Consider the following 24,148-nt stretch of genomic DNA (forward strand, 5'->3'; position numbering starts at 1 on the left):
CCTATGTAAATTAAAGAAAAGGATAGCAATTTCTTACCTCACGTTACTGAATAAATGCATCTGGGATTAACATTAAACTGCAGACTAATGTTCAGCAAACATAGACAGAACTGTAAACAACGTGTTGGTGGACTAAAAATGTTCAACAGAACATCACACCTTCTGTCTTCCACAGCCCAATGTTCATTAGCTAGAAATGTGCCCATACCAAAACTGGAATATGGCCGCCCTATAATATCTTTTCAGGCGGAAACACCCACAAACTACAAAGAGCAATTGGTAAAATCTGCAAATGTGTCCTTTTGGCTGACATCTGTCATTTTCGCCCATTTGAATGTTTCACTTAGCTACCTCTACAGAGCCTGGCGACTTTACTGTTCAAATTGCAATTATTTAAAATAACCAGACTTGGCCAATGCTTTCCATTAAAAAAAAAACAAATGATTTGTTAGGCAAAAAACATACATCATCAAGGATGCATTCTGTGGATCAGTAGCACTCTTCAGGCTCCATTACAAAACCTCAACAAGGGAATAAGCTCTCCCAGCACTTGGACTTGATAGCTGAACTCACTTCCCCAGTTATATTATTAGAAAAGCAGCTCTTGTAGAACTGTTTAAATCAAAGTTAAAAAATAACCGCTTAAAGCAGTCTGCTATCTATATATATATATATATATATATATATATATATATATATATATATACACACAACATAGAAATACTGTCCATACAGTTTCTCTTATTTTTTTAATAGTTTTTTTGGCATGTTTGCACATGTATTATTGATCTATTATTATTTACAAACTTATTGATGTCAAATAATTGTTTAATATATTTCATAGAATTTACTTGGTGTATTACATGTTTTATCTTGCCCTATTGGACTGAGGAATGGCTAAAAAGGATCTAATGGGCAAGCTATTTGCCAGGTTAAATGAGGAAAAGATAAATAGGGACACGTACATCAGTGCGAGGGGGGGGTATGTTAATGAATACGTAAGGTGAGCCAATAAGTACACAAGTAAGCTCTAGCGACAGATAAGCTCATGAAGGCTGCTGAATATTTGCCATCAGGAATGTATCTGGTGCTCAGAATGGGTGTGTCCAACAGTACTAATCTATCACCAGATTCTTTGCATGTGTCCCTATGCTTGTTTTGTGCTTTTTAATTTTTTCATGGTGTTTTGAGAACTTTGTTGGGATGCTACCTAAGGCATGCATCGCATTGTCCAAAGTTGAATGTTCCTTTTCATTTTCCCTTGATTGATCTTCAATCTTGCAGAATACACCTGTCTCTTCGTTTTCTGGAACAGGGTTAAATTCTTGTGTGTTATAGCTTCAGCTGAATTCAAAGTGAAACTTACAAAACTTTGCAGAAAGGAATCATGCCGTTTCCTCACTCACACCATATACCAGTTTTATACTATTTGCAAACAAACTTTTCCTTAACATGTCACACAAATATTAAAGATTTGACACCCGCTCTGTATTTGAAATGTCAGACTTAAAACTTCTAAAAGGTCACTACCTGCAACTTTAAGCCATAACACTTCCTGAATACAAGTCATTGGTTACTCTCTCTAACAGTACTTCTCCGGAGTTTTAAAGATGGATCTTGAATGTAAATAGGCATTTACATGTTCTTAAAGATAGAGTACTCTCATGTATGCACTGATTAAAAAGTCAGAGGTAAACATATCAGGTAGGGCACTAGTACTTGACTGGTTGTCTGTATACTTTGTTCTGCTACTCTCCAGTGTTTACCATAGCATGTGATAGGTTTCCTGACATAGCTAGAAATCATTGCAGCTTCTTAACAGCTTAACATAGCACTGTGATTGAGCCCTATAGGGCTATATGATTGATCCCTACGAGTAAGGGCTAGTGGATTCCTGCCCTTGGCAAACTACTGGGTTAACAGTAGCGGACAGGTTAGATTGACAAGAAATGGTCGACTTGTACAAAATACTGTCTTGCCTGCAGTTCGTACAGTCCAGATTCAGGAGCAATGACGGTTGAGTAGATGGTTCAGTGAGTTGGTGCATTTGCTAGTGTAGTTGTTGGGGACTGAACCCAGCATTTGATTGTCTTCTTGTGGAGAGTGGGAAAGAGGAAGCAGTGCTGGTTTGTGGGGAGGAGACACAATCATCAGAATCCTACAGTTGATGCCAAAAGTACATACATCCTGTAAAGCTGCAGTTTCATGCTTGCTTCATTAACAAAATCGGAGAGAAGCCTCCTGCCTGGACAAATGCCGACTGGTTAGCCTGCCATATAGGTTCATAGGTTGGTACTAGGCTATCGGCCCTAGGGCCTATACAAGCCTAGCCATAACAATTCCCTGGCTATAGTTATGTTGCCATAACTGTGATCTTCCCAAATGAGTAGGGTCCTGTACTATAAAAATATGGTAAGGAGAATTATGACAGTATATGGATTAGTTCAGTCAGAAATGGGGGGGGGGGGGAGTAACATAGCTGGTCAAAGGACAGAAGAAAAAAGTGGTTTGGGGGAGTACTGCCTTATGTTATTACCAAGACACAGGTGTACAGTGGATTTAAAAAGTGTACACACCCCTGTTAAAATGCCAGGTTTTTGTGATATAAAAAAATGAGACCACAATAACTCATTTCAAAACTTTTCCCCCTTTAATGTGACCTATAACCTGTACAATTCAATTGAAAAACAAATCTGTTCAAAAAATAAAAAAACATACAATAAGCTGGTTGCATAAGTGTGCACGCCCTTAAACTAATAATTTTTTGAAGCACCTTTTGATTTAATTACAGTATTCAGTCTTCTTGGATAGGAGTATCAGCATGGCACATCTTTTCTTGGCAACATTTGCCCACTCTTCCTTGCAAAAGCGCTCCAAATCTGTCAGATTGTGAAGACATCTCTTGTGCACAGCCTTCTTCAGGTCACCCCACTGATTTTCTATTGGATTTAGGTCTGGGCTCTGGCTGGGCCATTCCAAAACTTTCATTTTCTTCTGGTGAAGCCATTCTTTTGTTGATTTGGTTACATGCTTGGGGTCATTGTCGTGTTGAAAGGTGAAATTCCTCTTCATCTTCAGCTTTCTAGCAGACACCTGAAGGTTTTGGGCCAAAAGTTACTGGTATTTGGAACTGTTCATAATTCCCTCCACCTTGACTAAAGCCTCAGTTCCAGCTGAAGAAAAGCAACCCCAAAGCATGACACTGCCACCACCATGCCTCACCGTGGGGATGGTGTTCTTTTGGTGTTGCGAAGTGTTGTTTTTGTGCCAAATATACCGTTTGGAATTGTGGCCAAAAAGATCAACCTTGGTCTCATCAGACAATAACACATTTTCCCACATGCTTTTGGGAGACTTGATATATTGTTTTGCAAATTTTAGCTGGGCCTGGATGTTTTTCTGTGTAAGAAAAGGCTTCTATCTTGCAACCCCACCCCATACACCAAAGATATGGAGAATACGGGAGACTGTTGTCACATGTAGTACACAACAAGTACTTGCTAAAAATTCCTGCAGCTCCTTCAGTGTTGCTGTAGGTCTTTTGCCAGCCTCCCTGGCCAGTTTTTGTACTGTCTTTTCATCAATTTTGGAGAGAAGTCCAGTTCTTTGCAACATCACTGTTATCCCATATTTTCTCCACTTTTTACTGTCTTCACTGTGTTCCATGGTATATCCAATGCTGTGGAAATTTTTTTGTACCCTTCTCCTGACTGATACCTTTCAACAATGAGATCCCTTTGATGCTTTGTAAGCTGTCTGCGAACCATGCCTTTTGCTGTAACAGGCAACTGAGTAAATGTCAGGAAAATCCTACTAGGACAGCTGAACTTTATTTTGGTTTAATTAGAGTCTCTTTAATTGATGGTAGATGTGTACACAAGAAGACTGAATGCTGTAATTAAACCAAAAGGTGCTTCAACAAAGTATTAGTTTAAGGGTGTGCACACTTGTGCAAAAAGCTTATTGTATGTTTTTTTTTTAATATATTCCCCTAACAGATTTGTTTGTTTTTCAATTGAATTGTACAAGTTATAGGTCACATTAAAGGTGGGAAAAGTTTTGAAATTATTTATTGTGTACTCATTTTTTTATATCACAAAAACCTGGCATTTTAACAGGGGTATGTACACTTTTATAGCCACAGTAGGTGTTCTTTTCTTTTAACTAAGTACTCTCACAGTTACAGGCTATTTGCAAATGGTGTTTGAGGGAATCAAACACAGGTCTACAAGATGAAGTTGGCCACTCATAACTTCAGTCTTGTCCACTAAAATTGTCAAGACAGTATTAGCTGCAAGCATTTTCTTAATTATACTGGTGCAGAGAGCGCTGGTCATCTAAATGGCATGTAGACAAAGGTGTCTAGATTAGTAGAACATTATCGTCATAGCATGTCATTTGGACAAAGACTACACTTGAGAGTTAGTTCATATTTAATTCCACTTGTCAGGTGTTCTAAAGTTCCTGTTCTGTCTGAATTTCTGGTACCCATCTTGTCTACATAGATATTTTGAGAATCTTGTTCTGTAAACCATGTAATATTTTTGTATTGTATTTTAAGCAGAAATACTTTCAAATGACCACTGTACATACTAGAAAGATGTTATTCTCAATTACACTGTATCCTTGAAGCCCACATACATTGTTTGCTTTTTTGTGAAGTCTCCATAAAGACATCCTGACAAGTTAGCTGAATTTATCAGTTTCTTTGGAAATGCGCAAGTTTGATTTTTTAGTATTGTGAGCATGTTTCGAATTAACCTTTGCTCTCCTTCTAGTGTTCACACTAATTCCATGTGTATACGCTCCTGAACAGAGCATTAAGCACACCAGAGAAGGGACGTTTATCCTACCACCCACACAAGTCCTTGGGGAAAAGCCCAAAATAGCCAACCAAGTGAGAAAAGGACTTTGATGCTGCAGGGGGTGTTGCACTTAGCAGAAACCTGCTTTTGCTGGATGGAAACATTGTCCTTGACAAAACACCGAATTGATTGTAGGATTGGAAAATATACAAGTCTTGTAGTGAAAATATTTGCTTATACAATTTTGTAAAATGACAGATTCTGATTTAAAAAAAGAAAAAAATGAACAGATGATTACAATAGGGCCTTGTTCTTCAGGCTGCATTGCTACTGCAGGACTCCAGATTGAAACATTACACTTCTTGTCTGAAATAATGAATAGTTCCCATACTCTTTCCAGCCAGAAGGACATCTGACATTGGCCCTGGATCCAACAGGCTTTTTACAGCTTCTTCTTAGTCAGACCTTGCTACCACTTTTTCCAAAAACCCAAGAGTAAGAAACGCACTTTAAAAGAACAGTCTTTAAAAAAAAGAGAGTCTTTTTTTCTTGATTAAATGAGCGGACAAGTAGGTAATTAAGTATTTTCACCAGGGTATTTGCTGCAGGTCATGTTTCAACAAATACTGCTAGTATTGAGAAGATTTACTTAGGGTGACCTAAATGAAGTACTTGGGTCTGACAGACATATGTTTACTCACATTGGCTGTACAGGAGCCCATTAACACTAACTACAGTGCTTGTAGCTCAGGTGGGATACTTGTGTTGTATTAAGTCACTCACCCTACAGAAGGATTTTTTTGCAGGTTAAACTTTAGTTATCTGGGATGTTGCTGCCATAACCATGGAATCTCTGCCTCCTCAAGCTAAGTGAGTATGTGTGCTCAGCCTAGGGCATGATGGGAAGGGGGTACATGGCCCGGACCTGGATATGCTTATCAAAAAGTGACTCTGGTGCAAGATGGTGAAACAAGAATGATTCTAGAAGCCTGTAAATATGTCACATCACCAACACATTCTCATTTTTTTTTCATCCTTTACAGTTACAACAGGTAAATATCTCTACAGATAAACAATCTAATGCTGTGTTTCCTTAGCATTCTGAATTTTCCACACCCAACTGGCCTTTGACAACATTTCTGCAGTTACTGGACAGATGAGGAAGATAGAATAACCGAGACCTAGAATAACTGTGCAGCTGTAGAGAAGTGGTGAGCAGGTTGTGCCCCTCATCACCTATGACTGCCTGACACATTTTCAGATACCAGCAGTGAGACATGGATAAGTGATATTTTGTAGGCTAACCATGTACACACCTACTGCAAGGGAGTTCACTTTATTTTCAAAATAAGAGCTCGGCCTTATAAATTTTGAGTTGTTTATATTGTTGTATATCATGTTAAGTATTTTAAATGCACAATAACTGCTTCATGCAACTTTTACAGGAAACTTAGGAAATATTTTTATCCTAAATTCTCAGGACATTTGTAATTTTTTCATATTTTTTGTCAGGATGCAACTGCCCAAATAGGGACTGTTCTGCATCAAGAGGGAACTGTCATCACCAGGAGGGCAGCAGATGCAATTACATCAAGACCTTTGCACAGATTAAAAAATATAAGAGCAGGAAAACGCTGGTTGGCACATCTGACACAGTTTGCTTCTAACTAATCCCACCACACCTAAAGTAGTCAGCTGTGTTTGGCTTTGTAAGAGGTCTGGCCTCTTCCTCCAGTACAAGACTCTGCACATGTAACACAAGTTTTCTTCTTATGACCTGAAGTAGTTTTATGGTGTTTGTAAAGAGCCAAGTCAATTTATTTCTCCTATGTCTACAATAAGATATGTTTGGGTAGTACTGCTTGTGAAAAATGGAATCTGTATTCTCAGGTACATAGGAAAACAATTGCAATTGTGAGTCTTTCCTGTCCTGGTAATAAAAATAAGGAATAACCTTAAGCCAAGCAAAGCAGAGAAGGAAGACTTCATGCTGAAACCCCTTTTAACTGCTCAGAATTTCACAGAATGTAAAGATTTTTGCCTCACATTTTTGGTCTGTCCCTCATGAAAAATTCTTGTTTTCTGGCAAATCATTAAGAATTGCAGTCAATTTACAGATATATCAATGCAAACTAATATAAACATAATATATTTCTGCAATAACAGGTTTTGTAAGAGCAATATTTAAAGTGTGTCCCTGATTATGGGCCTTTGTCACCCCTTTATGTTTTGGCTGTGCCCAAAATTCTTCTGCTAAGAGGTTGAGATGCATGTGCTGAACAGCAGCCGTTTGGTTTAGTCTTCAGGTCCTTAGTACAGTGTAGACATATGCACGCCTGTCTAGCTTGACATATGCACGCCTGTCTGGCTTGACATATGCACGCCTGTCTGGCTTGACTTTTCTTGTACCTTCTGTGTCCTTACTACTACTTTGTTTGCTGTTTTCCTTCAGGTGTCTGTTCAGTTTAGGGTTACCACCTATCCCTCTTTGCGAGAGACGGTCCCAGTTATGTCCAGTGAAAAAAATATAAAACATGGCAAATGTCCTGAGATTTTAAGACAAAAAATATTTCCTAAGTTTTCTTTAAAAGTTGCATAAAACAGTTATTTTGTATCTGAAACACCTGAATGTTATGTGAGGTAGCATAAGCAATTCAAATGCTACAAGAATAAGCTTTTACTTTGGCAAAAAAAGTGAAGTTCTCTCCTTTGCACTTGCCATGGGTATGTTTTGTCCTGCAAAATCTCATGTTTCTACAAAAATGTCCCACTTTAGGCATTTGCAAAGGTGGCAACCCTAGTTCAGTTAACTATCCACACCTACACTGTCAGGACTACTTGCATATTATGTGCCTTTGTACTGACCTTTACCATTGGCATTTCTGTGAGTATGCACTCTGTGTATTGCTCCCTCCAGCAAACATGTCTGTTTGACCATTTGTGCATGAAATGACACACTAGCATCACATTTAGATTCCTTTGTCAACAAAGTGTCTACATGACTAGGTGACATTTAGGATAAATTTCACGCTGTCCTTCACTGCTGACTGTAGGAAGTGGGAAAGTCAGTTGTAGTATAAACGTCCTGCCTTTCCATCAATGCAAACTACAAAAGAATATGCCCAGTTGTTGCTTAATCAGTCTGCAGACCCCACTGTCTACAGTAGGTGTGCTCCTAATGCACACCTGAACCCCTTTCCTAGGTGCAGGGGCATTATCTGCGACCCCACACATTGACCACCAGGTGGCTCCTGAAGGCTGACAGTTAAACCTAGCTGTACACTCAGCCAAGAATCTGTAAGACTGAAAGCTGGAGAAAAACTCCACAACCTCTGTGACCTCCATGGGCAATAAAAGCCAGCAGTAGTGTATCTGCCTCCATAAGCTGCAAGACATGAATAAACTGTGGAACTCTGGGAATAGCAGCATGGAATCAAACTGTGAGCATTAGGAGGAGAAATAATTACATAAAAAAAAAAAAAAAAAAAAAAAAAACGGTTCGACTTGCTACCTTCTAGTGAGATGCACATTTGTTTAGGTACACCTTCTTGATTAAACAGGATAGTGGATATTTTAGCAGTAGTAGAGCTTAGGTTACTTCACTGGGAATACTTCCATTCTCAGAAACCTGCAATCCACAATGACAGTATGTATGCTGAAAAGTCAAGACCTCAGTTTTAACACTCAACTGAACGACAGTCTGTTGCCAGATGAGCAGCTATTCTCTTCTTGTATTGCATAAAACTGGTAGTACTAAGATTTATACCTCACATATTACAGTTGAGCTCAGGACACCTGAATGTTACTTTTCAAAGAAATGAGTGACATACAGCATTTTTTATACAAAAGCTTTGTCCTTTATACACAGCAGTACATGAATTTGCATTTACAAAATTGGCCTCCCAACAGAAATGGGAGATAATCACTTATTAAATATGCTCAGTCACATATTTTTGCATTCCAGTTCTGGAGTCCCACCTCATTTCTGATGAGGTGCAAGACAGTAATAAAAAAGCACAAAATATAAATATCCAGAATATACACAAAGTTTTGTTCACTGTAGATCTTTTTTACATTGTGTGGCTAGGTGATGCTTCCTACGCTGTTGCTTCATGTCTCTTGTACAGCACCAGCGGATGGTTTCCCTTTGGCACAGACCCATGAATATAGTTCAGACTCACAGCACTTGAGTAATGTATTTTCTTTGCACTGAAAATCAGTGTCATGAGTATTTGCAAAGGCGGCCCCCTTGCTCTGTGGAGGCTGTGGAAGTAGTTCATCCTTTCTGGTGGCACTGTGACCTCATTCTTACTGTGAGCCTCCATTACTGAACTCACTAGAAACAGTTCTAGAATGAACCATCATCAGCACCTAGACAATTTATCCTTCCATTGAAATAAGTCTTTTGGACCATTTGCTCTTCCTCAGAAGTAAGAGGGTTTCAGACTGGTACAGTTATTGTTCGTAGGGCAGGATTGCTGCATTAGCAGTATTTCACATTCTGAAGTCCCTGCCCCTGTTGGTGATGCTGCCTTGTCATAGGATACAGGACTTTGGCTTGGCAACTCCCCATTGTCAAGGCACGTTCTCAGTTCTAGGGGGGTTGGGCCTGCTGCTCCATTCTTCATGTGCTTCTTGCTATGTCTGTTCCAGTAGTACCAGGTGGCTGCCAATGCAGCCACAACTACCAAGAGACCTGCGGTCAAGGATGGCACAAGTATCAGCGCTAAAGTGTTGTCATCTGATGGAATTTCTGTATGGTATGGCTCAGGGCCTTCTATGGACTCAGTTTGTGCCATTGCACAGGCTTCTTCCTTGGGATCCATCTCACCAAGTGGTTCTAAGCAAATGTAGTATGTAGAATTTGGTATCAAGGCACGAACTGTGTACTCCGCAAGGGAGGCTGGCAGGCTAAGCAGTATAGGTCTGTTGTCAGCACCAGACAAATTCCTGTAGATAAGTCGCACCCCTCTTAGTGGAGATCTTGAGTAAACATAGCTCTGCAGATCAACTGTCACAGATGAACTTGTGATACGTTTCAGGTGTATTCGAGGGGGATAACCTACACGTTCTGCTGTAGTCGGAGCAACAGTTACTTGCACTTTCCTCTCACAGTATGAACCACTAAAACTGGTGGGGCACATGCACTGAATCTGGCCATACCTATCGAGGTAACAGGTACCACCATGAAGACAGATGCTCTCTGGACAGACAGACACCTTTGGACTGGTCTTTATATTGACATCAGCTGGAGCCCTTGTTGTTAAAACTCTCCTCTTGGGGTCAGCTTTGAGAGTAACAGATGAAGTAGCATGCATAACTGGAGGCGGTTGGCTGCTAACGACTACAATGACTGGCTTCAAAGTGGTGGTGGTGCTTGAAGTAGTGGTAGGGGTGGTGGTTGGACATCCTAGGTCACTGTGCTTGAGACTTTGCAGAAGTTTTCCAGCACTGATTGGCGGGAAGTGACATCTTGTCTCTTCAGGCCTTTTGAGAGTCACACCATTAATGTGGACCCACTCTATAAAACAGCTCAGCTGGCAGACGCAGTTAAATGGGTTTCCTGCTGCGGTGAGAGTCTGGACATTAGGAATTGCAGAAATAAAGTCACTTGGTATTGTTTTCAGATTCATATTGCTTATGTCTAGCTCTTGAAGGACATGGAGGTTGTAGAAATCAGTTGCATGCAGCTGGGAGATTTGACCATTGCTTGAAATATTTAGCTTTGTTAGCATGGGAAGCTTTAAAAGGGCAGCTGGCACATTCTGTAACTGGTTGTCAGAAAGGTCTAATTCATGAAGATTTTTCAGGTTTTCAAAAAGATCTTCATCGAGGGAGGTAATGCCTAGTCCGGCTATTTTAAGCGACTCAATGTTGACTGAAAGGAATATGTCACGTGTGAGAAGGGGGATTTTATTACCACTTATGTCAAGCAGGAGGAGGCTGGGAAGTTTGAGGGGAGGTACGACATGAAGCTGATTATTCTGAAGTTTCAGTTCAAGAAGCATCTCAAGTGTATCAAAGGCACTGGGGTGGATATGCTGAATTTTGTTGTTGTCCAAATAGAGACGTTCAAGCAAATGAAGGCCACTGAAGGTTTCATTGCTAATTTCTGTAATCTGATTGGAGGATAAGTCTAGGTTACGGAGACTTGGCAGCTGATGAAATATGTTCTTCTTCAAGTCTGATATTTTATTTTGAGAAAGATCTAGGAACTGGAGTTGTGAAAGCCCCAAAAAGTCCTGTTCATCTAGTGTTGTAATGCCGACTTCAAACAGATAGAGCTTCTCTGTGTCTGCTGGAATACCATTAGGAATTAGGGCAGCCTTTTTTGTAACACAGAACACGGTATTTTCCACCATACATATGCAGCCTGTAGGGCAAGAATGGGCTGGAAGTGCTTCTGCCAGGAGAAGTAGTACTGTATAAAATGGTAGTAGGCCCGTCATCATCTTCTGCACCTCTCCGCTCTGTTCAAGGAGACAAAGAAAAATGTCAATATGCTTCATAAATTTAACTTTGACTTTCCTTTGTTCTATTAGGAAAGATGCATGCAAGCAACATTAAAAACTAGATATTGTGCTAATACCTGTGTACACAGTCCCATCTGCATATGCCAACTGTTTTCTACACCACCACTCCTCTATAGTCCTTCAGATGAACAATGTGGCATTTAGTCACAGTGTATATGTTCACTCACTCATACAGTTACACATGCAAACACCTGACACCTGCAGTGGGGAGCGAAGGTGAAGTACAGCTCCTGCATTCTTTCCTCTGTGCCACAACCCTTTGATTCCGCCATGCAGCAGTCTATTTTCCCCGTCCTGGTACCGCTTCCAACAATCCCAGTTTTCCTCTATGTATCCATCATAAATAGCTATGGCTACTCCTTAATATTCCATTCAGCACACAGTTGGGTAGATGATTTAACTGGGAACTGACAGCATGTAATTCATCTTGCCTTCCTGATGTTTCAGTCAGTATTTCATGTAATAAGCAGTACTATCAGATAAGTGCAGTACCTTATTTTCATTTTAATGTGTTAACTGGAGCAAAGCATTGATCACAGTGGAACATTTTCAGACAAAGAATAAAAGAACATGTTAGTATACTTAACACACAATACAAATGTCCGATGAACAGAACTGATAATTGCTAAATCATGCACTGATAAACACTGTTTTTTTTAATTAACAGTGGTACATAAAAGAAAGCACCAAATAAGTGCCGAGAAAAAAATTATGGGAAAAAGAAAGAAGCTATCCGAACATGTACAGCTTTTGTTAAGGGTCAGATACATTACTGCCTTTGAACGTGGCTTTTCTGACAGCAGTGGATAATCTGTATATCTACATCATGATGGATCTAGGTATGCGAAAGAGCTCTTCTGATAGTTCCCTGGTACAATGCTAAATTAAAGCTCCTTGAGATATGTTGCCGAGTAAAGGAAATTGGAACATCTTTAACAAGTCTACATTTATGTATTTATTTATTTTTTTGACACTTTGGTCATCAGTGACTGCACCATGGAGGAAAGGATCGGATGCAGATTCTTTGCAAATGCAGTCAAGCCAAATGTTTAAGTCAAAAAAATTGTAAGTGTTATAAATTAAACAAGCTGCACTTTTACTACACACAAGATTTTCATTGGTTTGTTATCAACTGTAAAAGAAGACCTGAATTTGTGTGACATTCCCAGATAAGGACACCGATGGTTTTCAAATCAGACTTCCCAATCTTCATGGTCACTGAATAAAAATAATTAATGGAATAAATACTTGTGGTGTACTGCATAGTTACATAATATTCACTCTTCCACAGTATTTGAAAGAGGGAAGTAAGCAGCACTCTATGGAATGTCCGTAAGATGGTAGCTGCCAGAGGAAACCAAGGCTACCTGCTACTTAGTGACTAAAGAGAAGCACAGTAAATGTAGAAACCATCTTCTTAAATGCAATACTGTTTGTTTAAGCAAACACAGCAATTAACCAGGAACATTCTTGAAAACATTCTCATTAGCAGATTCCCTGTTAATGTTGCAGCCACTTATCCAGATCATAAAAATATTTACTTTAGTAAGGGGAATAGGGGTCTTATGCAATCTGCACCAGTGGCTATGTCACAAGACCAGTTCAGGAATGATAAAGAGGTTAGCCTCCTGTCTTGAGGGGAGGGTCAGACTGTTGCACTACCTGGCTAGTATAGCCCTGCAGGTATAACAGTAGGGCGCTTACACACACTGTTGCTCACAACCTTATGTACTCACTTGATATTGTTGCTTACTATGAGCCCAAAGAAACCAAAGATCAGGACATGTACAGAAAGAAAAGCTCACCCTCTTTCTCAGTGGCATCAGTGCTTGCCACCTGGTTCTGGGCTTACCCAAGACTGATTATGTGGGGGAAGGATAATGTGTTGTAATGAACTGACTGAAGTCCGAGGAGAGGGGAGACCCCAAAATGACTATATATTTATTTTAATGAACCTGGTAATCTATTTACCTTCTTGCTAAGAAAAATACCTACAGCAAACCTCACCAAAACCTAACACAGTTTGTGGCAGAAATGGTACACTTAGACAATTAGAGTCTGCCACATAGTGTCACGAAGGCTGCACCACTTCTTGGGTGTGGTTGAGGAGATGAACCACAGGGACCGTTGTCATAGAGAATGGGTGCTGTAAAATTATACAAGAATCTGAAGTAAAGAAATAGGCACTGTAGCTGAAAGATGTTAGACTACAAGTAAATAAATTAAGATTATTAGGACTGTTGTACTGTAAGGTCATAACCATTGTACAGTTTATCCTTGTACCAAGAAGCAAAAATTTAGGAATCACAAACATCATTATATGGCATTTAACTTAAGGCATCACAAATAACCAGTGTAACACCAGACTTCTGTATGAAAAAAAAGTATTTATTGATGCAAAGTGAATCCTGGCTCTAGATGATTGTCACTGTTGAAGTGACACCCTGACCCCATATGCAAAAATGGGAAAAAGGGTTATTGATGAATGGACCTGAATTTCCAAATCATATCAGTTACCATCAGGAAAATTCAGCCTGGTGCAAAAGAAACCCAGTTAAGATTTTTTTCCATAAACCAGCCATCCCGTCTCTCATAATCCAGTCCTACAAGTTTAATTAAAATTACACAGTGTTTTAATATATAAATAACTGCTGTTACCACAGATTACAAAACCAAATGCTTGCCTGCCCAGCGGCATAGATTGCAAGTAAAGAATGCCATTCCACTTTTGTGGTATGGCCATATAGATTCATAGGTTCATAGGATTCATAGGATCGTACTAAGCTAACTGCCCTTGTGAGCCATTTTAAGCCTAGCCAGTTATCCCTTGTGAGATTCAAACCCTGCACCTTGTGCTTTCCAGGCAAACACCTTAACCATTAGGTCACCCTTTTTTTGATTGTTCTGCTGGGATTACTTTCTGGAGTGGGTATAGTTAAGCTGCTGATGGTATTCCACACACTGCCGACTATTGTTTGGGAAGGAGAGGAACCATTGATCAACAGATTTATTCCATCACTAGTTAAGGATCATCTAGCAAGTGGGACCATTCCATCCCCTGCTGAGAAGAGCATCACAAACTCATTAGCATTGCCAGAGGGAGAGCCCAAGGGGTAATGCCATGTTCTGAACTTAACAGGTAGCACACTATTTTTCACAGGTTCAGTCTACCTTTCTGCATATCTGATGGTATCACAACAATGTAGTATCACACCTGGACTTGCCTGCTGTCTGCATGAAGTGCTGCATTGTTGCTGTCACCATCCATAAGAAATGCTAGGATATTCCCATCCCAGTACTGTAGCTGTTAAAAAAAAAAACACTCGAGAGACCCCAAACGTGTTAGACAAGACAAGGAAGGCCAACAAAGCCTTCTTTCTACCTGTAGACAGCAGAGGAGAACAAGTCAGTTTTGTTCGATGGCCTTCTCAGTCAGTATGCCACAGCTATGCTGTTCCGAGGATATTAGAAGTTGCTGTAATCAGGTAGTCAGATTACCATTCGTTTCATGGCACACGCATAATTCTAACTGGCCACCTTGCAGCTGGGTTTTGTCTTAGTGTGTCCAAAAATTATATAAATTAAAAAATGATGCACCTGCATGTAGGACAAAGTCAAACCTCTGTCTCAGCATTTTTTTTTTGATTGTTCTAACCTCCCATCTTGTTGCGCAATAGCTGTATAAGAAAACATTTTGTCAATTCAGGGGGCAAGGGCATGATTCAAAGCAAATACGCACCTCAGCGAAGCAGCCAGTCTGAACAAAAGCTGTAGTCTGTTTGAAATTGGGGATCAGGTACACATTTAAGTGCTTGCTGCTTGGCCTTTATGGTGTTTGTGCACATTCAGAATACAGATCTCTCATTCATGGAAGAATTTTGTTAAGAGAAATCTCAGCTGTCACTATGCAACATAACTTGTAAGACAGCGCTGGTTAGGGTCTGTCCAAAAGAAGATTTTAAGACAAAACTATTAAGAAATACAAAATAAAACTTAATTAGGAGTGATTACGCACTGTATCCTTTGTGCTTTAATAATAGAGATTCTTCAAATAGTGAAGTTAAAACCTCAGAAGCACTGCTATACACAACACTGTGTTCATGGAATCATGGGAAAGCTAGAATCCTGCATTAAGGGCAAAGAAGAAGAAAGAGTCGAACAAAGCCCACAAGTATTCTTGAAAAACTTTTTAAAGGCTACATGCCAAGTCCATCCAAGCACAGAGATCCTCTTAAAGACCACTGAGAATCTTCTACTGAGATGGGAGGATGCAGGACAGAAACAAGCCAAGTATTTTATTTGTTAGTGTACGTGAACTAGTCCAGGAACCTTTCAGCCACAGTATGTGCCAAAGCCAATACTGTGATACTGAGCAAATGTACACCTCAGATATAGTAAATGCATCTACAGACTTTACTCCTACTGACAAATCTGGAGCAACACAAGGAAAATATATGTTAAATGCATAAACCCCAAACAGCACACAACTGAAATGTGCTAAGCCATACTATACTATTATTTGCAGGATTATACAGACCAGAATAAAATGTAACAGAAAAAGTACATGTACAAAAATGAAAGCCAACCAGGATTGGAGAATCCAGCACTGCAGAAAACATCGCTCAACATGTACGAAGAGTTTTTTTATTAGAGGTGTAGTTGGGGTCTGCTCGATGGTAACCCACCCCCGAAGTTGAAGGACTGAAAAAAAAAATCCCCTCTGATTGTTTAGCCCCACACCTACTATGTTTATGCATAGTAGTAACTCTTCTCTATTTTTTCTGCACAGATCATAGCACAGAGCTGTAATAGCTCCTTGCTACAGTTGCTAAGAGACACAGTTGTTTTAATAATTTAAGCTACAGTGTAACTGCATGATCATCATCACTCACACTCGCTCATTGCTACATACTTGACGAGAAGAATCGGCAGCTCTTCTGTGGTGTTGATCATGCCCTTAACAGTTTGTGCCCATGGCAGCCACCCTAGCTATGGCTTTGAGGTTTAGTTTACAGTTATGTAGCTTTAAGACACTGCATCTGCATAAGCCCTTGGGATAAGACATAGCTTATCCAATAAAACGTACTGGATGGAAAAAATTTTAATACAAAACACACAAGTATTAAGCGCTTTCGTCTCCACAAAAGCAAGACTTCATCAGAATACATAGTTACACTCAATGACTCTGTTTAACTATCTTGCCAAACAATGCAATTGGTTAGCAATACAAATCACCTGCCCACTTTTCACTTACTATTAATGACATAAAAAAATTATTTAAAGGGAATAACCGTGAAATAAAAAAATCTCATACACACATTAAACTTCACAAAATAAGGTAGATATATATATATATATATATATATATATATATATATGTGTGTGTGTGTGTGTGTGTGTGTGCTTGCAGAACATTTCATTTTTTTTTTTTTTTTTAATTAAGTCCCTAACATTTCTCAGCTTTCTGCTGCAATACCGTAGATATAGAAATAACTTCATTCAGACCTGGGGAAAGTTAGCAGCCAGTCTCAGCTGACACTGCATCTTTCTTCATCAAAGCTTTCTTCCAGTTGCCCCCTTTCTGGTCAATAGCAACAAGATACAAAATGCTGAAAACAAATTTATCAAACCCCTCGCACACTAAGGAGTGTTATATAGGGCGCTGCTCTCATTTTTGTTATTTATGTCGTATGGGGTATATAAACACTCCTTAGTTTGTGAGGGGTTTGATAAATTTGTTTTCAGCATTTTGTATCTTGTTGCTATTGACCAGAAAGGGGGCAACTGGAAGAAAGCTTTGATGAAGAAAGATGCAGTGTCAGCTGAGACTGGCTGCTAACTTTCCCCAGGTCTGAATGAAGTTATTTCTATATCTACGGTATTGCAGCAGAAAGCTGAGAAATGTTAGAGACTTAATTTTTTTTTTTAATATTTAAAAATGTTTTGCAAGCATATTTTAAATATATATATGTATATATATATATATATATATATATATATATATATATATATATATATATATATATATAGCTTATTCTGTGAATTTGTGTGTGTGAGATTTTTTTATTTCATGGTTATTCCCTTTAAGGAATTTTTTTATGTCATTAATAGTAAGTGAAAAGTGGGCAGGGGATTTGTATTGCTAACCAATTGCATTGTTTGGCAAGATAGTTAAACAGGGTAATTGAGTGTAACTATGTATTCTGATGAAGTTTTGCTTTTGTGGAGACAAAAGCACTTAATACTTGTGTGTTTTTATTAAATTTTTTTCCATCCAGTACCCTGTTCCAGTACGTTTTATTGGATTTGCTTTGTTTCATGCCAGGGCTGATTTTCTTGTGGTTCCCAAGATACAGCTTAACTTTTAGCAGCCGTACCTCAGCTTGTATGGTATTCCATTCAGCAGCATCAGCGCCATTATCCAAGAGCATCTACCTCTAAATATCTGGGAAATAATCGGTGTTTTAACAAAAGGCATCAACATACTATATACAATGTACAGTGGGAATCATGGGGCTTTGAAGGTCACCATCTGAACATTGTCCTATGCCATATTATGCATCACTGTTGTCACAAAGTAGTTAGGTGTACACTGTAGGCTGACCTGCTGGAGCAGGAACAGAATGTCATCCGATACCTGCAGTGAGGCTTTGGATAAAGCAGCAGCAGGCTGAGGGAGCTAGGTGAGACTCATCAATAGTAGAGCTATTATTTCCAGAATAAGACGAAGGAGCAGTAGGTATAAGGCAGCCAGCGAAGGGGCCCAGATATCATTGTTAGCAAACCACAGTGGTTTTGGGGTGATACAGGAACTCTGTATTTACCATACAGTAAGGAAGGAGCAGGCCAGTGGTGGCAGGCCTAGCATGAAACTTACACTCATTGCCATAATGGCTCAGAGTAGGGTGGGTATCAGTAAAACTGGGGGGGGGGGGTTTGTACAAAAATAAAGAAAAAAAACAACTTTGAGAAAACTGAACCATTTATGTTATAGATGTGATATTAATTCACAGTATCATATTTACCTCATTTGGAGTATAGATATCAAGCAGATATTGAATAATTGTGATATCAAAAAGATTTGGATTGATTGAGTACCAACCAACAAGAGAATTTTTACCGGAAGAGCGCATGAGATAATGCTGCTTTTAAGTAAGACATCAGTCTTGCATCATTGACCACTTGGGTTCAAATAGTAGTCTGGGGTTCCAGAGGGTCACACAGAGGGAAATAATGAATTGAGGCGGGGGTTCCAGAGGGTCACATAGAGGGAAATAATGGATTGAGGCGGGCTGCAAGTCGCTCTTCTTTCTCAGGTAGGAAAAGAAGTTTTCCCAGAATTCCCTGATATAGACCATATTCTAGTTCTAGGCAATGCAGAGAATAAGAAAAAGGACTGCAGGCAGTACTTATTCACAGAGTTCATACAGGTATACTCCTGTGGCACACCTGGATAACAGTTTGCATGCTAAAGTTGAGGACTAGGACGCAGTCCAGAAAGTCTTTCCCTTATTAGTAAATGTTTGACTTGCACAGATTCCTGTGGCCCTACTGCAAAGATGCAGACATATTTACATTTTCTGAGTGAAGCTGCTTGTCCCTTATGGTTTTGTAGAGGCTATACAGACAGACAGACAAATGGATAACTTTAAAAAGGAGATAATAGAGGGGGTTAGTGGCCTGAAGTTACATAAATAGGGTGTGGGGATGTTGAACGTGGCACCCATCACTGCAAGTGTTTACAGGACTCTAAAACTGCTAAAAAATATTATCTAATTCAAACAGATCTACTCAAGAGATCACAAAAATCCAGTTTTTAAAAAATGTTAACAGTTTTAAATGGATGCATAAATATGCTATATAAGTTTTCTAGATCCTTTCAGTTATGCATATCTGTGTTCTGTAACAAACTGAGAAAATGAAATTACCTAAATCATAATAAAATATCTAATATTTTTGTCATTTCATTAAAAATATAGGCAAGTTACCCATTTATCTGAACTAACTGCCTGAGAAAAGGAGTTGGGTTGCAGTTTCACAGCTTGCCACTAAAACCACAAGGGAAGAATGGACTGACACTGCTCTGTGCCACTAATGTAACATGCATCAGGGCCCAGTCTAAGCAGTTTCCTGTAGCACAGTATGATCAGGTACTTGGGCAGGAACCACAGAGTTAAGCGCCGATGCACTTGATTTTATCGTTTAACGTCACTTCCAGACTATAGAGCATACCCCGCTTCAGAAAATCACTGATGTTCTTCATGTTTCACTGTTGCAGTCATTACATTTGGGTAATCCTGCTGGCAGGTTGCCCTCAGCCGGCCTGAATTCCAAAGTCTTGGGTCCTGCGTTGGCTGTTGTCTCCCCTTCCCTGATATCAGGTCATCAGGGGTATGAAAGAAGCAGCCGACGCCATTTTCTTCAGTCTTTCTAGTCACGTGGTGCCCGAAGCAGAAGCAGTTCGCAAGTGCTGGTCGGCCGACTCCTGAGATTTTCATATTTGAGTTTCAGAGCCGAAGTCTTCAATAAAGCTAAGTACCCCATTGGGGAAACTTTTTAATAACTGTATTTCTTATGGAAAGCAAATACCTCATAAGGATTTTCATTCTTACTGTATTCCTTGCCTAGGCCCTGATCACAACATTACTGGTTGTCAGTTTTGTGCTAGATTTAACTAAAGCACTATTAAGCATCGGTATGATTTTGCTTTAAACTTTTTTGGACGCCGGTTTAATTATCCTGAAATGTCGTTGGATAGCCATCCGACTACCAGAGTTTACAAAAAACGCAAAGAAATGGATAGAGAAAAACAACCGAGGCCCAAAACCAACGACGAAGCTTCTCCTAAGCCAGTCGCCGGTTCTCAGTGAGGCACTTTCGCAGCCCCTGATGCCCACTACTTTAGAGTCGCAGGCCGCTACCGACTCCCACGTGGAGTCTGCCATGCCGCTGGATACTCAAGGTATTGGAGCCTCAGACGCTAATCTCTCAGATGGGTCCGGAGCCGCTGAGCAGGTACTAGCTTCTGAGGGTGTATTCAGACCTAAATATCTTTACATTAAAACGACTTCAGCTTCAAAGGCAAAGACTAATGCACCTTCTAAAGCAAAGAAACAAGCTTAAGAGCCATGTGGTCAGGCCTCTATGCCCAAAAAACAGATGCTCAAAATGGCCGAAGACTTGATTACCTTGATCAGGGATTCCCATCCCCCTCCTGATAAGAGGCCTAGGCAAGGCACTGACTATGAATCTTCAGATCAGGTTTCTGTTTCTTCTGATTCCTCTTCTGATCAGGAATATTCTCTTCCCCCCATGAGGATTCTGATGCTGAAGAATCTATACCTTCAGCATCTCCTCCTGAAGACTATTCCTTTGGGGAAACCTTGCATACCATGAGGGAGCATTTCCACTGGGAGAGCCAAGATTTTTCAGAATCTAAAAAGAGGCTCAGGGATTTTCTTTTACTACCTCAGCACAGGCCTCTAGCCATTCCACCTGTATTACACATTGTAGATGATGTGTTTTCGGAGTCTAGTCTGACTCCTTACACCCAGCTCCTGTTAAGCCTGACAGATATTACAGGGTTCCTGACTCAAATTTATTTTTAAAAACCCTGCTGCTGACTCAGAAATTATTTCACAGGGTCCAAAGGGGAGGTAAGGTTTCCACTGCAAAAACCCAACCCCCTCTGACAGAGATTCAAGGGCACTGGATAGATGGAGAAAAAAAGGTTTACACATCTGCAACTGTGGCTATAAGGGCCTTAAACTGTCAATTTCATATGCTTAAGTATCAGCAACATGTCATGGGATTGCTTAAACAGAAAATGTTAAATTCTGAATGTGCAGAAAACAAGGAAATGCAGGATTTAGTGTAAGCAGCAGAACAAGTTGGAAAACATACTTTGCAATGTGGTTTTGATTCTTTGGAGGCCTCCTGCAGGGCCGCAGTTACGGGTTCTGTAATTAGGAGGCATGCTTGGTTAAAGGAACAAAATCTGCCTAATCATGTTAAAGTTAAATTACTAGATGCACCTTTACAGCATGATACTTTGTTTGGTGTTAAGGCAGAAGAGGTGTTAAAGAAAATGGAGGAGAAAGTTAAATCTATGCAAACTGTCAAAGATTTTTTACAAGTACAGCCACCTAGGTTTAGTAGACACTGGCCTACAAAAACTGGTCCTTTCCTGTGTCAGACAGACCTCAAAGGGGCAGATCCCAGGCGCAAGGTTCTTGTAGACCCAAGCAATGGGGTACATCTACCGCCAAAACTGGAGAAGATAGATCACAAACATACAGAAAACAGTCCCAATGACTTCCTCCTGCCTGCACCAAGCACTTATCTTCTGCTAGCACCCTTACGGGGAAAATTAGCACTTTTTGCTCAAAACTGGCACATCATAACCCAGGGCAAGTGGGTTATAAACATAGTGTCACAAGGCTACAAGTTCCATTTCCATACTCTGCCAAAGGCAAATGGCTGGCCAGATCTGCCAAAAAATCAATGGGCAGAGGCACAAAAACAAGTCTCATCCCTCATGGACATTGGGACCATTCAACAAGTACCAGAGCAAGAGCAGGGACAAGGATTTTACTCAAGACTGTTCTTGGTACCCAGAAAGGACAAGGCCTGGAGGCCAATACTGGACCTGTCTATTCTGAACACTTTCCTGGATATTCTAAAATTCAAAATGTTGACTTTGTAGCAGCTTCTGCCCATGCTGGGCAAGAATGCTTGGCTTGTGTCTTTAGACCTAAGAGAGGCATACCTGCATGTTCCAGTCAGACAATCATGCAGAAGATACCCAAGATTCAAGGCTGGTTCAATGCATTACCAATTCTCTGCACTGCCCTTTGGCTTATCCACTGCGCCCAGGGTCTTTACAAAGTGCCTGGCACCAGTAATTGCATTCTGCAGACAAGGAGGAATACAAATATATCCTTACTTGGATGACTGTCTCATTCAAGCAGAGAACAAGGACATTCTTCTTCAACATCTGGCATTTGTCAAAAGACTTCTAACATGCCTAGGGTACACAGTCAACAAAAAGAAATCAAAACTAGTACCCTCACAAGAGATAACATTCCTGGGTGCAAGCTTGAATACAACTGCCCAGATGGCTTATCTCATGCCAGACAAACAAAGGCAACTGACTACCTACTTCAAAATGTTGGCAACAAAGGCCCAGTTATCTGCAAGAAAAATTCTGCAGGCTTTGGGCTTCATGGCATCCTGCATCCTACATCCTACTAATTCCATATGCAAGACTGCATATGAGGAAACTTCAGTAGTACATAAAAAGTGATTGGACTCAACATTGCCACATCCTGGAAACAATCATTACTCTCATTCCCTGCCTGCAACAGGAGTTTCGATGGTGGGCAAAGGCTTGTCACCAGAACAAGGGACAGCCATTCACATTACCTCCAGCCAGGCAGACACTAACAACGGATGCATCAGACTATGCCTGGGGAGCCCACATGGCAGGAAGATGTATTCAGGGCACATGGTCCTCAAATCAAATGCATCTACATATCAATCAAAAAGAGATGTTAGCTGTTCAAAATGCCCGGACAGCCTTCAAGGACCTACTTCATCCGGGACAACTACTGATAAAGACAGACAACACCACGGTCATGTGATATATAAACAAGCAGGGGGCACACATTCTTACCCCCTTTGCAGACTAGCCATGGCCTTGTGGGACACAGCTTTGACTTACCAAGTACATCTGCAGGCACAATTCCTGCCAGGAAAGGAAAATACTCTGGCAGACGAACTAAGCAGAAACCTCATGGATCCCCACAAGTGGAAGCTGGATCCACAAGTCTTCAGCATGATAACAAGGAAATGGGGATGCCTGGACATAGATCCATTTGCCTCCCCTCCCAATTACCAACTAAAAAGATTCTGCACAAGGACTCATCACAGACAAGCAGAGAAAGTGGACACCCTATCTTTCAGCTGGAAAAAACTATCAGTATATGCCTTTCCTCCACTGCCTCTCCTCCCCAAGGTGCTCCTAAAGGTCAGACAGGAGAAGCCAAAGATGATACTGATTGCCCCAGACTGGCCACGCCAGTACTGGTATCCAATACAAAGAAACTTATCTCTATACCCAGCTTGGACCTTACCTCAAATACCTCGGCTACTGACCCAGCAAAACAATCAGATCATGCACAGCCAACTCAGGACATTAAACTTGGCAGCATGGCAGATAATGTAGTCATACAAAAAACAACTCTCAGTAAAGCTGTGATGGATGTCATTCTGGAAGCAAGAAGGCATAGTACTAGAAAGTCTTATGCTGGAAAATGGAATAGATTCTGTGTCTGGAAACAGGCACAAGGAACTGATACAGCGGTACCAAATATTCCTCAGATTTTGCATTACTTAACTGAGATGCTGGACAAAGGCCTATCTTTTCCATCAATTAAAATTCATGCCTCGGCCATTTCGGCTCATTACAATACAGAGTGACCACTTTTTTCTCACCCTTTATTAAGGCAGTACCTCAGAGGAGCCAAAAACTTAAGGCCCCCAAGGAGACTACTAATACCTGCATGGGACCTCAACTATGTCTTGGAAAAGCTCACCTTGCCTCCTTTTGAGCCAGCTGCTACTGCTGATATGAAGTTTTTATCTTGGAAAACAGCTCTGCTCTTAGCAATTACTTCTGCAAGATGAGTTTCAGAGCTACAGGCGCTCATGGTTGTGGAACCTTTCATCATTTTTCATCCAGACAGGGTCTCACTGAGGACAAACCCAACATTTATGCCTAAAGTAGTGTCCAGTGTGGCTCTTAACCAA

The 24,148-nt window shown here is 40.3% G+C and overlaps 2 protein-coding genes across 2 annotated transcripts in view; one reads left to right on the forward strand and one right to left on the reverse strand.

The window, feature by feature from the left end:
• The window catches only part of LOC122816501 (coronin-7-like), a 3,324,782-nt gene that overhangs the window by 2,263,165 nt on the left and 1,037,469 nt on the right, over positions 1 to 24,148 (forward strand). The window lies entirely within an intron of this gene.
• Positions 8,380 to 24,148, reverse strand: part of VASN (vasorin) — a 56,656-nt gene continuing 40,887 nt past the window's right edge. Inside the window, exon 2 of the mRNA XM_044089333.1 lies at positions 8,380 to 11,275. Coding sequence (XP_043945268.1) covers positions 9,230 to 11,257 — 2,028 coding nt within the window. The 5' untranslated portion in view covers positions 11,258 to 11,275 and the 3' untranslated portion in view covers positions 8,380 to 9,229. The remainder of the gene's footprint in view (positions 11,276 to 24,148) is intronic.

Source organism: Protopterus annectens, chromosome 12.part0 (assembly GCF_019279795.1).
Source record: "Protopterus annectens isolate FY-2018-M chromosome 12.part0, PAN1.0, whole genome shotgun sequence".
NCBI lineage: Eukaryota > Metazoa > Chordata > Ceratodontiformes > Protopteridae > Protopterus > Protopterus annectens.